Below are 18,429 nucleotides of genomic sequence, written 5' to 3'. Positions count from 1 at the left end.
AATATTTGGACCAACATTTGTGCCTCTTTTCACTACTGTTTATTATTGATTAGGAAATATCCTATGGCACTGACCGCAACTCACAAATACATATGTTACCATATGGGAATGCGGCACTCGCTTAGCGCGGATTCACTTAGCGCTCTGTTTTTCCAGAGTGAATTATCAGTGTTAAGCGGGGGTCACCTGTATAGATCTTATAAAATCAGTAAAAGTTATCAACATCAAAGATGATGTTTACTATTAGCACTGGCATGGAATAAAATTCTGAGTACAACATTTATATTTGAAGAAATCTTTGGCCTGAGGTTGACAATCTAAGGAAAGTCCTGAATTACATAAAGCTAATGAAGAACACAGGTTTATTAAAAGATTTCAAGCAAACTAAAGATGCCAAAGATTTACAGCAAGACACAACAGTGGATTCATTGGGACAATTTGTTGAAAAATGAAATTATGGATAATACAGAAATCATAAAGGCTGTGACAGAAACAGATGCATCTAATTATGAAGAAGAAATTTGATCATATCCAGAGTTAAAATGCTTTAGATGCAGCTTTACATTATATTGAACAACACTCAGTTTCAACGGTCAACAAATGACATTTATAAAAAAATTGGATGTACTACACTCTGAAATAACGCATTTTATCAACTGAATGGATGAAAATTACTCATTTTATGTAAATTAACGTATATGTTTAAATGAAATTCAAAATAAAGTAATATAATAAAAATAATAAATAGCTGGTTCTGATTATGTCCAATAAGAGGGCTTTTACCATAATTCAAATAGCAAATTGAATATAACAGTTACCTTTATATTTACAAGGGCACTTCATAAGTTTTCTAAAAGGTAGTGCCTGTGTGTAATACACAAATTTTGTGCATTACGCACAGTAAATTCCTCATATAAACAATGACAGAGAAAGTATGCAAGAAAAAATATCAAGTAAACAAGGATGTGTTCCTGTTAAGTATCCTCTTTGACTTACAATCTTTATTTCTGAATACTTACTCATGACAACATAAAAATGCTGTTCTGTTGCCATCTTCAACTGAAATAAAACTATTAGTAAAAACTAGGAGAGAGTGACAGCCTATTTGCATAGAACAGTTTGAAACAAACAGGTTCTCTGAAAACAACTGCACCACAAAAACTTAGATCTTAAAATTATTTACCATTGCAACTGTTCTAGAGTGACCAGAAAGGGGTTTCTATATGTCACAGGTGTGAAAAGTTAGGTTTCAACTTACTAACAAGTGACATCAAATTTGGGTTCAATAAATTACACATTACAACCTTTAAAGATTAATGAATGTCATTTAGTAAAAGTTTTCTGGTGTGTACCAAATTTGGAACATGCTAGTTAACAGATTATCATAACTTTTACTCTAAAAACAAGATGACAAAAGCCAAACAAGACTAAATGACGGTGGCCAGCAGATTAAAACTAAAAATCACATAAGCATTTAATGTTAACACAAAAGAAAAACTTATTGCCATATCCAATAATATTTTCATTTTTATTAAACAAATATAGTTTTAGTCAAAAAAAAAAAAAAAAAAAAAAAAAAAAAAAAAAGACAAACGAAAATGTCTTTATTAAAATGACAGCTGCAGTTAACAGTTTAACTGCTCATTTTGTTCCATTGTTTAGAATTGTTCATGTAATCTTAATAAAAAAGAAAATATAGCAGAACAAAATTAAGAAAAACTAAGAAACGGATACTGTAATTTGATGGAAAGAAAATTAAATTCTTGTCTAATTAAATCAATCATGTTAACAGTAGAAGAAACTGGAACCAAATAATGCATTAACACAACAGTGAAAATGCTTGTCATTTACTGTTAAATGTTACTTCACTCCATAAAATCTACTCCTCCATTTCTCTAACTCTCATGTTGTTGCTATCTAAAACTCACACTTCCTTTGTATAGCTACAATAATGATAGTAGCGGTGAAAATCGAAAACAGCAGTTTCATTGATTTAACATTATGATAGTAAAAATATGTTTTATAAGCTGCAAGTGGATTTATGACAATGAAAAATTACCTTTTTATGCTAAAATAAGTTAAGATAACTATTTTAAATCACTTCTCTTAACTTATGTCTACATTTAACAAAAATTACTTTATTCACATATAATCAAACAATTAATACATGTCAAAAAAGAGAAACATAGATCAGATTGTTGAACCATGATGTGTTAAAAACACATCATGGTTCAACAATCTGATCTTGTTTCATTTAAATTCTGTATGACAGTTCTGAAAAAGATACTAAGAGTTTCTTTTCAAAAAAAAAAAAAAAAATATATATATATATAAGGGGGCAAGTACTGCCATTATACAGCCATTACATATGGAAGTATAAATATGTGATTGAAGTTCTAAGTGTTGTTAGGAAAACTATACATAAACATAACTTTTTGAAGCAAAGTTTCAGGATTTATGCCTCATTTATATAATAAAACTGTTGTTACCATTAACTCTGGATGGGATGTCTCATACATTGGCACCCCCAAAACTGACTGAGTGAGAATGCATGCATGAGTGACTGACTGACTGATCTTCCATCTTACCATGGAAGAAGATCACAAGATTCAGTGAAGATGATCCAAAACTAATATATGACACATTAATTTAAAACTGAGTGAGAATGCATGCATGAGTGACTGACTGACTGACTGATCTTCCATCTTACCATGGAAGAAGATCACAAGATTCAGTGAAGATGCTCCAAAAATAATATATGACACATTCGTTTAAAACTGGTACTTTGACTCTATCATGCTACCACCAATTATATACATCATGCAAGGATGTTGTTAGGATCAGCTGCAATATGCACTGCACCAGAAGCAACTTGAATTCTTGGAATGTGACATTATCTACTCTCAAAATGATGCAGCAACTAACTTGGGATGGGATGTTCAACAAATGTTGCAAACTTCAAACTAGGAGGTGCTGGCACAACATTCTTATTCTCCAGACTATGTGAGTTCTTTCTGTTTGCTCAAGTGAAGGAGACACTTTGGAGACATCAGTTTCATTAAACAAGTACCATCAACACAGCTGTCAGAGAATCATTATACCATCTGATCACGACTGATCACAGCACAAAAGTAATCATCACTTTTCTCATCAGTGGTGAACTGTCTGCCTTGATAATAGAAGTTATGATTACTTTAGGTAAAGGATATTGTTTTCATTGATTGCTTGTATCTGCAGTTAACAGTTTAACTGCTCATTTTGTTCCATTGTTTAGAATTGTTCATGTAATCTTTATAAAAAAGAAAATATAGCAGAACAAAATTAAGAAAAACTAAGAAACGGATACTGTAATTTTATGGAATTACATATAGGAAGCTTCTGAAATGACTTCCCCCGCCCCACTAAATAAAATAATGTCGCTGAAGACAAACATATCAATTCTTAGTATATTTTACAAAATTATGCTTCAATAACAATACAGTTAGGCCCAGCTTTACAATGCTTATTTTATGCCGTTTCACATTAACGCACTTTTAAAATAATAATGAAAAAATAAAATAAAAAATATATATATATAAAAAAAAATTTGAAAACGCAGCACAGGAAGTAAGTACCTAGGCGGCACTACCATTGACGTCAGTTGCTTTCTCCTCGTCCACCAGTGTGCACATGTTGTGAGCTGTGCCTTAAATTTTAATAATTTCCTGTGTTCATTAGTGTCTTATTATTTAAATAAATTGTGCAACCATGTCTTCTAAGCATAGTGGTGAATCTCTGCCTGCATATGCTAAAAAAAGCCGCAATCCTCTAATGATTGAAGTGAAACTGGACATTATTCTATATAAGGAATCTGGTGAATGGCGTTCGGAGGTGTTCAAGACCTTAAACTTAGCACCTTCTATTGTTACGACCATTATGAATAATGCTGAGAAGATCAAGCAGTCACATACAGGAATTGTTAATGTAAGTGTTTCTAGAACAACTTATTCAACAAGTGAGGTAACGGAGAAGGTGGAGAAGTTATCAATGATGTGGACAGACAATATGAACCAAACTAACATTCCCGTAACACAGGCAGCGATTATGGACAAGACTAAGAACTTGTTCAATGAAATTAATGAGGAATTGGGAGGGACTAAATCATTTTTGGCTAGCAGGGGGTGGTTTTCCTGGTTCAAAAACTGGACCAGAATTCACAATGAAAAATTACTGGTGAGGCGGCTAGCGCAGACACTGCAGGTGCTGAGGATTCTCCCATATTCCAAAAATTAATGGATGAAGGCTGCTACACCCCTGAAACAAGACAGTATGGAAAGAAAATGCCTGGCAGGACATACATAGCCTGTGAAGAGAGGTCTGTCCCTGGTTTTTTAGGCTGAAAAAGATGGGCTTACATTACTTTTGGGTGGTAATGCATTAGACACTTTTAAATTAAAGCCAATGTTGGTGTACCATTCAGAGAATGCACATGTTATGAAGGGCATTGTGAAGACTCAGAACCTGAATGGTACACTTCATATTTTTGTCCAGAAGTGGCCCAATTTTGTGCAGTAAACAACTTAGCCAAAAACATTTTAGTCCTTAACAATGCTCCAGAACATCCAGCCAACCTTGAAGATATCCCTAATGACATTCTAAATGTGAAGGTCATTTATTTGCCACTCAACGGCACTTCACTGTTGCAGCCAATGGATCAGGGCAGTATTGTGACCTTCAAGGTGTACTATTTACGTACAACCTTCAAAGGGATTGTCAAGGTAGTGTAGGCATCTAACTCAGTGACTGTGAGGGACTACTGGAGGTCCTACAACATTCATAAGGCCATAAGTAACATTGCTGCAGACTGGAAAGAAGTGTCGTAATCATGCATGAATGGCATTTGGAGGAAAGTGTGTCTTGCTTTCTTGAGTTTGAGCCAGTTTAAGCAGTGGCTGAAGATGTCACTCAAATGGCTGACAATGTTGGCCTTGACAAGGTTGACATTGATGATGTCAGTGAGTTGTTGGAAAGCCATGGTGAGCCTCTTTCAAAGGAGGGCTTAGAGGAGAGGGTTGCAAAACTGGCTAAACAGGATTCTGAGGAGGAAGAGCAGGAGATTGTGCCAATTAGGACCCTCACCACAAAGACACTTCAATCAGTTTTGGCGCAAATACAAACAGGCTGTGAAACTCTATGTGATAATGACCCAGACTGGGAATGCAGCTCTTCCATCCAAAGAGCTGTTACTAACATATTGAAGCCCTACTATAATATGTTAGAAGAGAGAAAGAGAAAGGCTCACCACACATCATTGCTGCAGGTCTTTTCTAAGGCCAAAGAAGCTGCAGAGCCGGTCGGCACTCCATCAGGCCCATCCCATTAATGCTGCCCCATTACACCACTGTCAAAGAACATCAATAAGGGGGGGGGGGGCAAACAGTGGCATTACTATATATTCCAAAGATGGCTCTACAGGAACAAAGTACTAAGTTAAATTTTTATTTTATTATTTATATTTTATCCATAAATGTTATTTATATCTCATACTTATAAAATAATCACAATTATTTAATATAAAAAACACTTATATTAACTCTTATGGTTCAATTTTCGTAGTGAAGGAACCGATCTCATTTAAATACATTATAACTCTTCCTCAATTTACGGCGCTTCAGCTAATGACTGTGAGGAGGTGGAAGATAACCCTGGTGTAAATCGGGCCTACCTGTAATCAATAACCTGGACAAATTCAGTTACTTCAGCTAGTGATGATGTGAGGAAAACCAATATTTATCAAAGAAATATTATCCATAATTAATTTGCTTTAAAGGAATTAGAATTAGTTTCAAAGAATATCACCTTAAAGAAACCTGATGTATATTGGAACTTTTGAGATATTTTATTTATTCAACTTTCAATTTTGTATATATATATATACACAGACTCTAACAGAAAAACTAAAAATTCACTGCTTTCAGAAAATGTTAATCTTTATTTGAAACTGTTAATAACTAAAATGCATTGCTGTTATCCTTTTATGGTACTATTTTATTTATTTTAACTCATTCACATGTTTTAGGATTTTATGCTTAAACATTGTTGTTGTCGCAAACAACTTCTTTCGTGCTTTCGCATATGTAACACATATACAGGTAGGCCCTGATTTACATCAGGGTTACATTCCAACCCCTCAGGGTCATTAGCCTGAAGTGGTGCAAATAGAGGAACAGTTATAATTATTTAAATGAGATAGATTCCTTCACTACGAAAACTGAACCATAAGAATTAATATAAGTGTTTTTTATATTAAATATTTGTGGTTATTTTATAATTATGAGATAGGTACCCACTTCCTGTACAGCCTTTACACTTGCATTTCAAATTTTCTTTTTATATTTGCTTTTTTTTTTTATTTGTTCATTATTATTTTAAAAAGGCATTAATGTGAAATGGCATAAAATTAAGTGTTGTAAAGCAGGGCCTACCTGTATATGAATCACAAGGTATGAGAGAGGAGTGAAGGAGCAGAGAAAAAAAAACAACAAAAAGGAAGTAATCGGTATATTAGATAAGGATTTGTTCAACACATTTCCTATATTAACATGGATAGATTCCAAGAAAGATGAATACGTATTGTCAGTGCTTTTTTTGTAAAAAAATAGGTGCCAGTACTCATTTTTTGCTATCAAGAAAAATTCCGTGCCGGCACGGGTGACACGGCTGGCACGCAGTGGGTGTCAGCCATGATAGCTGCTTCCATCTGTTAAGGATCACGTGACACTGGGCGGAGTCAGCACCCGTCAATCACGGCCGTATCGCTAGCAGTCGGTACACTATATCTGATACTGAATCTCGACCATTAATTTTATTAACACACATTTTATTAAGCATAAATTTATTATACAGCTATATTAAAAATAAGTCAAAGGTGAGTCTTATTTAATAAATAAAAAATAATAAGTAAAATGTAAAAATACGGTAAGTACCAAGTAAAAAAATAAGTAAAAATAATTTCATAACGAAGTTTTGGTTGAGATTCAGAAACGGGTACCCCTTCCAGACTGCTAGCGATACGGCCATGATTGACGGGTGCTGACTCCGCCCATTGTCACGTGATCTCCTTAACAGACGGAAGCAGCTGGCATGGCTGACACCCACTGTGTGCCAGGTGTGTCACCCGTGCCGGCAGTACGCCGTACCGTTTGGTACACTGACACAAAAGCCCTGCATATTGTTAAGACAAACTGAAAAAGAATTGGTGTCCTTTTCAAACGTGAATTGAAGTCTCTTTAATGCCATCAAAACAAAATATGAAAACATCCAAAAAGTAATTATTGGTGAAAATTAGTATTGGAGATAATAAAATTTCATGAAGATTCACTGAAGAAAGAGCAGGTAGGAGAGAAACTGACTTTTTAATTGAACAGAAACTGCAAATATAGCAACAGAACTATTGTGGCATATAAAAGACCTATTTAAATAGGATATTAACTCTATTTTTCTGGAACTTGATTAAAAAGAAAAATGTTTAAGTGACTTTCAAAATGATTGTAAAAAGAAATGTATTATAAGTTTAGCATTTGATTTAAGTGGCCACCAAAAGAGTAAAAAATTTAGTTTCTTTTAGAAAGCTATAATGCCTATGTATTTTGCACATACCATCTTCAGATTCTTACCTTGAAAATACTGTGTACAGAAATATATCTTACCTTAAACTTTTACAAGCTGTCAACCTTATGAGTATAAAAAAAAATTTACAGTATGCATTCACTTAGCAAAGCCCTTTTTCGGAAGAAAATTGTATTCCTCAACTTGTGTGATAAACGAGGGAAACCAGATTGAGCAGATGGGACAATTTTCTATATTTTATTTTTAAAAAATCATGTTTCCTTAGTATAAGGTTAAAGGGGTCACAGTTATTCAGGAATTAAAAATTTTCAAATTTTTAAATGACTGTCTCATTTTCATGTGGTTCCTCATATAGTACTGGACTCGAAAGAATTTTTTTTGTGTGTACAAGTTAAAACCAGTAGAAACCACACCTTATACATATTACATATATGGATTTTAAATCCATATAGGGCATTTTAAATAACACATAATTTAAATAAGATACCTACACGGGGATAGCTAAATATTTTTCGATCCTCAGCAGCTTTCTCCTTTAACAATTTTCTGCATGGTGTTTCTCTCATTTTGATATTTGTCCTGCATTATAAAAAAAAAATAATTAAAATAAAGTGAACATTTTTAGTGTTTACAGTTATACTCACATGTCTTATTTTTAAAATAATAATAAATCATAAACAAAATGAGACTTTTTAAACGATCAATTCTTCAAAACATCATGCTACATGGGCAATTATTCTGAATTAAAAACCCGATACACTTACCAGCACATTACATAAATCTTCGTTTTAGAGCAAGCTATACTCTTTATATCTTTTCTTTACTATAAAAGAAACAAAATATTCAAAATAGCCACATGATAATTAAGGTGACCTGATGCCACATGATAATTAGGGTGACCTGATATGTATTTTTCAGGATTTATCCTGTTTCTTTTGGGATGTATAAATGTCGGTTTTTCAAAATTTCGAATGAATGTAATGGTTTACCCAGAAGTTTTCATCTCCTTTGTGAGCTTTGTAGGAATTTATTTTCCCTCTCAAACTAGATCTACCAAATAAAACTTTATAAAAGTCATTCACATTTCTAGTGCTGGAAAAACCACTTATGCATGTCAGTTCACCAAGAGCTGATTCTAAGAAAAATAAGGATGACTGCTGGGCATGTAATTTCCTTCCTTCTCTTCTATCTATAAGTGGCCTTAGTGATGCAGATTTTGAGTGTAGCCACTGTGCTAACCTGCAGAGCACCCTCCTGTTGGTTGAAGGATAGAATTCCACATCGACTTAGAGCAAACAATCTTTGTGGTGTGGTGGGACAAATTTCCTCATAATCTCCATTGATCTTGCTCAAGAATGCAAATAACTACTAGTTCATTGAACTTTGTAATTTTGAGAATTGTGCTCTTTAGATGTAACATACAAATTATTGACACATTCAGACACTTGCTGGTTAAGTTTATACCAGGTGATTTACTGGGTATTCAATTTTTTTCTTGTAGAAGAAATGTTGCTGAAATTAATTTTTTCAATCATCATTAAATAAACTTTACTTCCACGTTATGCACAGTATACTTGGTATTATTATTATTAGCCATGTGGGGCAAGGAAGCCTGAGGTTTATGCTGCACCAGCCAAAAAAAAAATTTCTGAATTACTCCGAGAGAGAGAGTCAGAAGTAAAAGGGAATCACCAAGAAAGAGAAGAATGATATTCAGCTCAGGTCAATGGGTGTGCCAAGCCCATACTCACCAGATGTGATCCCTTGGCATATTCAATAAGCAATTATTAAAATTGAATGTTCCAAAAACTACATAATAGAGGTCATGATTTTTATGGATCTTACAACTGAAATGCATAAATTATGCAAAGAAAAAAGTTTGTTCCCTTCAGTGCTTGCAAAATTATAATTGATCCCAAATTCAGGGCAAAGAAATGATACCACTTAAAGATGAATAAAGATGAAATATAGAAGAAATATTCAATGAATGATATGATATCCAGCTCAGGACCATGGGTGTACCAAGCCCATACTCACCAGATGTGAGCCCCTGGCATATTCAATAAGAAATTATTAAAATTGAATGTTCCAAAAACTACATAATAGAGGTCATGATTTATGTGGATCTTACAACTGAAATGCATAAATTATGCAAAGAAGAAAGTTTGTTCCTTTTAGTGCTTGCAAAATTTTAATTCGATCCCAAATTGAGGGCAAAGAAATGATACCACTTAAAGATGGAATATTCAATATGTTTAAAACGACATAACTAGAAAAATGGGCTGAATTCTTCAGTATATTCAAATTTGTGAAATGGATGCTTTTAGAAAGTTTAGGAGGAAGTACTGAGTATATGTAAAATATTACTGACATGGAATTTCAAATTGACAAAAAGTTCAGTTCTTTGTTAAAAAATTTCATTTTAGAAGAGTTGAAAGGAAGAAATGTACTTGCTTAAGAGATCTCATATTTTGTTTCTAATGGTCATTTTGTAGCTGAACTTTGTATTTCTGTGCTTGGTCACATGTATAGTTAACAATTTTGTAAGATTCCACTGGTTATCTGTGCATGAAATCACAACTGTATACCATTTAACTTATTAAAGAATATTATTATTATTATCTCATTATGGTCAGTGATCACTGTTTATTCCAAAGTTTCTAATTCAATAGCAGACCTTGGAAATTAAAAAAAGTTATCCTGGCTTTTGTTTGCTAATCTAGCACATAATGGAAATTCATTAATCATTATTAAGAATTATTATAACTGGTCACATCTCAGCATTAACACACTGGTATTGAGTTCCAAAATTATATATGAGAAGCTATTATTCATTGAAAAGATTTTAAAATATATAATCAACTATCAATTACACTAAAAATTATATTTTTTCTTGGAAAATTTATTTTTCTCAATATAGTTTTAACATATCACAGTAGCTGAGGTAGCTGTTTAGAATGCTACTTCCTCCTGTTAACATTTATTGGTCAGATGGATGAAACCATACTGGATGTAAAAATTATTAATGCTAATATGTTATGATGTAATATGTAAAGATTTTTATTAATCAAAATATCATTGAGTAGAGCCTTAGGCTCCTAATTTATTTTATTGCAATACTGCTTAATTAACCAGTACTAATGTAATTATTTTAAAATATACTTATAATTAAACCACATTTTCTCTTTTATAAATATTTTTGTTTTATTTTTAGAGCCTATAATACCCAAAAATGGTGAAGTTTTCATTTTCCCTATTTTAAGAAAAATTGTCACAGATTTCAGATTTTGAAACTCATTTTGTAATAGTTGTGGCCATCAGCATATGATCATCCTACATTAAATCTAATTATTTTAAGTAATACTAATGCTCCTTTGATATGATGAATTTATTCGTAGAACTTCTTACGGTCAATTTAAAATTCTATTTTGGTCTAATGATGAAGACCGAAATAGAATCTTGTTGCAGTAGGATGAAGATACAGCTGCAAATAGTACTGGTATAATGATGAAAGGAAGAAAACATACACTATGTAATCACTGAATTATGACCATCCCTACGAAAACTGAATGTGACCCGTTAACCATGTGAGGTACGAGAGTGCGGAGTTAGTCGACCTACGTAGCATAGATAAGGTGTCAGTGGTTCAGTAGGTAGTAAAATTCAGAGTGTGATGGGTAAAAGGAAGGATTAATCAGACTTTGATAAAGGACAGATTGTGGGTGTCAACAAGCTGGTGCCTCAATTTCCCAACCGGCTGAACTGGTGGGGTGTTCGAGAGCTGCCGTTGTTAAAGTGTACCAGGACTGGCACCAAAAGGGTCAAACGACCTGATGGCAAAACTGCAAAGGTCAGCAAAAGGGTTGATGTTAGAGGTGAGCACCAGGTCTGATGACTTTTACAGGTGAACAGGCTTAGCACAGAGTTGACTACCCAATACAATATGGGCTAACCCGGAACAATATCTGGCATGACCATGCGTCGCATGCCCGCACGTATGGGCTACAATGACCCCTATGGCATCCTGTCCTAACCAAGGTTCATTGGCGTAAAAGACTCGCCTGGTGCAAAGAACATGCAAGTTGGATGTTAGAAGACTGGAAGAAGGTGTGCTGGTCGGATGAGTCACGTTATTTACTCCACACCATGGATGGTCGTGTATGGATTTGGCATCAACAACATGAGGCTCTTGATCCATTTTTTTCCGAATGGCAATGGTGTCTTCCAAGATGACAATTCATCGGGCACTTGATGTGCAGGAATGGTTTGAGGAACACAGTTCTGACTTCCAGCATATCGAATGGCCTCCGAACTCCCCAATATCAATCTCATAGAGCACTTGTGGACATTATGGAAAGGCACATCAGGCGTCTGGATACACCAATCACCTCCATACCTGCATTTCTGACTGCATTAAACACAGTTTGGTTGGCCATACCTCCCAAAAGCTTCTGACAACTTGTTGAATCAATGCCACGTCAGATAGTTGCTGTACTGAGGGCAAAAGGAAGACCTACAAAGTATTAGGTAGGTGGCCATAATTCAGTGATCACTCATTGTATGTAGCACTTGACAAAGTAAAAAAAATGCACTTCATTTGCTTAACCAAATAATTTTTTAATTAAATCCACCATGATCTTGATCCACCATGCATGGTATTAAAAGTGCAGGCAGGTGGAGGCAGTTGTATGGTGTGGGGCATGTTTCATTGGCAGGAACTTGGACCCCTGGTGCATGTGGAACAACGTACCAGTGGTCTCTGCTATCGTCAACTACTTCCTGACTGTGTACACCCTGCTATGTTCCATTTTTTTTCCGAATGGCAATGGTGTCTTCCAAGATGACAATTCATCGAGCCATCGGGCACTTGTTGTGCAGGAATGGTTTGAGGAACACAGTTCTGACTTCCAGCATATCGAATGGCCTCCGAACTCCCCAATATCAATCTCATAGAGCACTTGTGGACATTATGGAAAGGCACATCAGGTGTCTGGATACACCAATCACCTCCATACCTGCATTTCTGACTGCATTAAACACAGTTTGGTTGGCCATACCTCCCAAAAGCTTCTGACAACTTGTTGAATCAATGCCACGTCAGTTAGTTGCTGTACTGAGGGCAAAAGGAAGACCTACAAAGTATTAGGTAGGTGGCCATAATTCAGTGATCACTCATTGTATGTAGCACTTGACAAAGGGAAAAAAATGCACTTCATTTGCTTAACCAAATAATTTTTTAATTAAATACATTTAAAGAGGAATTTGTCCAATTCCTCTTTAAATGTATTTCATCTAGCTTCCATAACACCATTCTGAAATTTATTCCAATAAACCTCTCTGGCTGAAGGTAAATTTCCATACATCCATTCCACTACCATCCTTTTTCAATTTAAATTTATGGTCCCTTGAGTATGCTACTAGAGAAAATGTAAAATTAGTATCAGCATTTAGTTCACTAAACCCTTTTTTAAATTCAACTAAATCTTTGCACTGCAGACACTACTATTTATGGCACTAAGTATTTCTTGGTAGGAATATTGTTTTGTGTCCCCCAACCAATCTTGTTGTTCTTCCCTGCACTCTTTCCAACATATCTATATTCTTCCTAAAATGAGGTATCCACACTTGAATGTGTTATTCCAGATCAGAATAACACAATGGCATAATCACCTCTTTATCCCTAGTGGAAAAGTTTCTGTATATTGCTGGCCAGGGTTGATCCTAGAGTTCGGGGGGGCCAGAATACAAAAATTAATGTTGGGCTAAAAGATGGAAAGGAGGAGTCCTCCTCACTTGAATTGAGGAGGCTCCTTTGTTAGGATCTGGGGCCAGGGTGCATTCCCCTCAGGAATTAAGAGAATCCCATGAGCTGCCCTAATAGCCTCTCTGCACTATCTGTATTGTAGTCTGCCTGAGAACTTCAAGACAGACTAACCCAGGATTGTTACTACCCAAATGTAGCAACTTTCATTTAACAATGTAAAGTATGCATTTCGGTGGCCACCCCAACTGTGTGTATATCTTGTAGAAGTCTTGCTTTATGTAAGTCTTGTTGCAGTAGGATAACTTGATTCTCTGGATAACCGGATTCTCTACAAACAATATAAGCCACAGCTTTCATACAAAAATGGAACAAATATATATGCATATTTATGTATTAATTCTTTATTTTATTTAATAAAGAAGCATCACTGATAACCTATCTGGTATTGAAAATTAATACATGTTACCCTATTAATTATACATGAATTATGCATGTCAGAATTATTTCAGAGAAATAATGTACAAGGAGTATTTGAAAACCAGCCATACATTTCATTATTTCAATATAAAATATTACTTTACAAACATTTAAGCACATGTACCCCAATTTTCAAAGTAATATTTTATTACATGAAATAATATTTACACGAAATAAAAACACTATTACACCACATTGGTGAGACAGCTGCAAACTGTAAACACTAATACTGATGAGGCATCCATTGCCACCTGCATACAAGTAAAAATTAAAATATTTCAGAAATAAATAAATAAGCAGAAGTCTACATTCACCAAGGGAAGCACAGCAGTATGGTCAGTCTTCTGCTTAATATGGCACTATGGAAACAAGCCAGGAAATCCAACATGCAAATGCAAACACCCACTGGTGCAGGCAGATATGAAGTTTTCTGAGCAGTGCAGACAGTCTGCAAGAGTAGTTCATGGTGTCTTGTCAATGATATACAGGAATTTTTCCAGCAGGGATAAGGAGGTGATTATCCCCTTGTATAAGGCAATGGTCAGGCCACACCTTGAGTACTATATACAGGTCTGGAGGCCTCATATTAAGAAGGATGTAGAGCTGTTGGAATGAGTACAGAGAAGGGCGACAAGATTAGTGAATGGAACAAAGGGTTGCTCTTACGAAGAAAGGCTTAAGTTTTGCAAATTACAGTGTCTGGAGACTAGGCACCTGCGAGGTGATCTGATCGAGGTGTATAAAGCCTTGTTTGAGCATGCTCAATGCTGATGATGGAAGAATCCCATCATCATCATCAATGCTGATGGGATTCTTCCTCTTGCTCAGAATAATTAACTGTGAGGGCATAAATTCAAATTGAGGAAAGAGGTAGATGTGCGGAAGTTTGCCTTTAGCCAGCAGGTGGTTGATTGCTGGAACAAACTTCCATCTATCGTTGTAGAAATTGATAGCTTAAATAGATTCAAGGCAGAACTAGACAAACATTTGGAGTGAGTGGATGGGTGAAATAAGGTTTTTTTTTTTTTTTGGCTGATGATATTATATAAGCTTGCTTTCTTGCATCATGTGCCTTTGCTAATGCTAAAGAAGAAAAATCTAAAAAAAAAGTTTAGGGGAACCTGTGTGACCATATTTTCAAGGGGTGTTGACCCTATGGAAATTCCCAAACACACACATTTCTGTTATGGCTTGCTAAAAGCAAGCCATGTAAATTTCTGTTCCTCCTTTCTTTACGATTGTATTCTTTGATATGGTTATCCCCTTTCTAATTTAGCCTGGTTTTGCATAAAGTTTTGCAATGAGTAAATAGGAGTGAAGACTGAATAATTATCTCCTGACAACTGCTTCAGAACATGATCATCATCAATGTTCTGCCAAAGGCAAGGTTAAGCATGCAACCTAATAACCACTTCTCTATATCTCCCTATCACATCCCTCGTCTTCATCTCCCAATATCCATTATTCCTTCTCAGTGCATCTAACATCATTTTTCTTATCTTCCAATGGGCCAATTCCTATTTATTAACAAACACTAATAAAGCTATGCAGTTAAGAAAAAGCCAGGGGGGTTAGGTCATAACCTTTAAAATATTACAAAGGCAAGTCTGAAATCACCACAATACACTATTTTAACTAAGTAGCAATGTTTCAAGGTTCATGTTTAATCTCACCATGGGGTCTGAAAGAGTCAGCAAATGGTGTGACCAGAAATGTCAAAAATAAACTATAGTTTTTGTCAATAGTATCAGTCAATAGTATCAATGTTCATGTTTAATCTCACCATGGGGTCTGAAAGAGTCAGCAAATGGTGTGACCAGAAATGTCAAAAATAAACTATAGTTTTTGTCAACAGTATCAGTCACATCATCTTTATAACCTCTTTATGATAGTACCTTAACTCACACTGACAGTTTTAGTAGCGTCTCAGCTAACTTTAATTTTATTTTCAATGAACAATAACATAGCATCATGTTAATACTTCTGTCATTATTATTTTTTTGTTGGTAAACTAGCCGATATAACGAAACAGTACAATTTCATCATTCTAAATATACTGTACTTAAATTTTAAATTGAATGATAAGTCTGTTGAGAGGCTGGGCTATTTCTTGATCTGTTTTCATAATAGATAAATTCCTGGTGTCAAAAAATTCTACATCATAAACGTTTTATGATGATAACCAAATGATGAAAATACTTTATGACATGTAGAATAAAAATGCGCTAAACGGAAGGGAGAAAAAAATTATATAACATACACATAATCATAAAACTAGTTTTACATATAGCCAACTAGAGCATAATGAACATATGCCACGAGTATTCAAAGCAGCACACAAGACTTTGCCGGCTTTTTTTTTTATAACTCTGTGACACTTTTTTGTTGTGTATTTTATTTTTTTCTAACTCGGCAAGATTCACCATCGTGTCGTACCATAACTGCAGAACTTTCACATTCGAAATTGTTTCCTGTAAGTAGTCAACGTGTTAAATAGCTTAATTTCAACTTGAAATCACCTAAAAAGTTTCTTACCTGTATATCCTACACAGCAATTTGCTTAAAACACCGAATATATGATTTCCAAGTGATAAAATTTATCATTTTCGGACTGTAAACTTCCTCGAAAAACTTTGACGCTAATACTATGTTGTTTCAAATATTAGCGCCACCTTTCATTATTCCGTTCATGACTGTTATTACACAATTCAGCTAAAGTCAACATAATGAAAAAAATCGAAACACGGCAAAAAAAAAAAAAGATGAAGAGAAAAAAAATGTTCTGCAGTAACAATTCGTTCTTTTTTCCGATTTTTAAACAAGAGCGTATGGGAGAAATATCCCCTATCCCCAAAAGTTACATTCCTCAGTTTCTTTTTTCCAGTATTTTCTCTGCAGCTTTTTAATTTATTAAATTTTTCTTTTTTCGGTTACCAGAAAATCTCCCTCGTGGGTAGCACTGTTGGTAGAATCGCCGTCCTCAGCACAACGGGTGGAAAAGATCTGAATTTGAGTCCTGTCGATAATGTGAGAAATTTTTATGGCCCTTTTTAGGGGCTCACATCTGGTGAGTATGGACTTGGCACACCCAGAGTCCTCAGCTGAGGACCCAGGGTCCTCAGCTGGATATCATCATTCTTCTTTTTCTTGGTAATTCCCGTCTACTTCTCTCTCTCTCTCGGGGTAATTGGAAATTATTTTTTTTTTGGCTGGTGCAGCATAAACCTCAGGCTTCCTTGTACCATATGGCTAATTTTTCACAAGTTGCCTGAGTTAGTCGGACTCGGTGAGGTAGCGCGGTATTTTCTCCCGGAAACTAGGGTTTTTCGTCCAGCAAATAGACCACAGAAACACACAATTTATAGACAATATACATCGAGCAATATGGCTTTAGTCTCTGATGCTCCAAAAACCCTACTACAACAACAATCAGAAAATCAATAAAGCATTACAAATGAAAAGCTGCGCACAGGTGCATGTTGTAAATATTTAAACGAAATTAGGATAAATTCTCTTATATGCCATTTTCTAAATGGAAATATCATTAACAGTCATTAATAACAGTTTCATGTTTTATTACATTTTATTTATTCAGTCCCCTCTTTAGTTTGAAATGGCCAACGTTCTTGACAAAACAGCAATGCTTTATTTATTTAATTTCTTTAAAATTATAATTTAGATAAATTAAAGGCTGTTGGTCCACGTGTATGAATTGTTCCAAGCTGCAACAAGTACTACTGAAGAACTGTTAACTGCATACGCCAAAAAAAATTTTAAAAAAATGAAACTACCTAAAGAAAACAATACTACCCACGTTTCATTTCCTTTTTTTTTAGTATTTTTTTTTAATTACCAAAATTTGGTAATATGAAACGAGAGATCAAAAATATACTAAGCAGTGGCGCATCATCATGAGCTAGACGCTGATATAACGTTATTTTTTTAAATGACGCTTTTTCATTTTTCTCGTTCCTTTTGTCACCTTATCCCCCCCGTCCCAGGGCACTTGTTCGAATGTATTACTGCATCATAGAATTATTGTTATTATTAGCCATATGGTGCAAAAAAAAATTCTGATTTACCCTGAGAGAGAGAGAGAGAGAGAAAACAAAAGTCAGAAGTAGAAAGGAATCACCAAGAAAAAGAAGAATGATGATATCCAGAGCTCAGAACCCTGGGTGTGCCAAGCCCATACTCACCAGATATGAGCCTCTGAGAATATATATACCACTGATTAAGAGAAATAATTAGATATATTAACAAAATAAAATAAAATGTAAAAATTAGCATTAAAAAACAAAGATAAAACACCTGTTTCTACAATCAATATGTAAAGCCAGCTCACGAAATAAATATAATATACTGTGACCCAGCAATATACTGTACCCTGCATAATAATATCAACTGGGGTTTCGTGAGTCAACTAAATATTGATGGCATTCTTACTCTTGCTCAGACAATGCACATAAGGAGCGGATAAATTTAAATTGAGGAAGGATTGCAATATAGAAAATAGATTTTTGCTTTCAGCCAAAGAGTGATTGTTGGAATAAACTGTGGCTGAGTTAGTAGGGCGAGGA

The 18,429-nt window shown here is 34.7% G+C and overlaps 1 protein-coding gene across 1 annotated transcript in view; it reads right to left on the bottom strand.

Annotated features, from left to right (window-relative positions):
* The window catches only part of RabX5 (RAS oncogene family member RabX5), an 87,086-nt gene extending 70,592 nt beyond the window's left edge, over window positions 1–16,494 (bottom strand). The window contains exons 1-2 of the mRNA XM_090370869.1: window positions 16,385–16,494; window positions 8,100–8,187 (exon numbers count right to left, since the gene is read on the bottom strand). Of these exons, the coding sequence (XP_090226995.1) occupies window positions 8,100–8,174 (75 nt within the window). The 5' untranslated portion in view covers window positions 8,175–8,187; window positions 16,385–16,494. The remainder of the gene's footprint in view (window positions 1–8,099; window positions 8,188–16,384) is intronic.
* Between the last annotated feature and the right edge of the window lie 1,935 nt (window positions 16,495–18,429).

Source organism: Mastigoproctus giganteus, chromosome 3 (assembly GCF_048544385.1).
Source record: "Mastigoproctus giganteus isolate SK-2022 chromosome 3, ASM4854438v1, whole genome shotgun sequence".
NCBI lineage: Eukaryota > Metazoa > Arthropoda > Arachnida > Uropygi > Thelyphonidae > Mastigoproctus > Mastigoproctus giganteus.
This window is presented reverse-complemented; position numbering and strand designations above follow the sequence as displayed.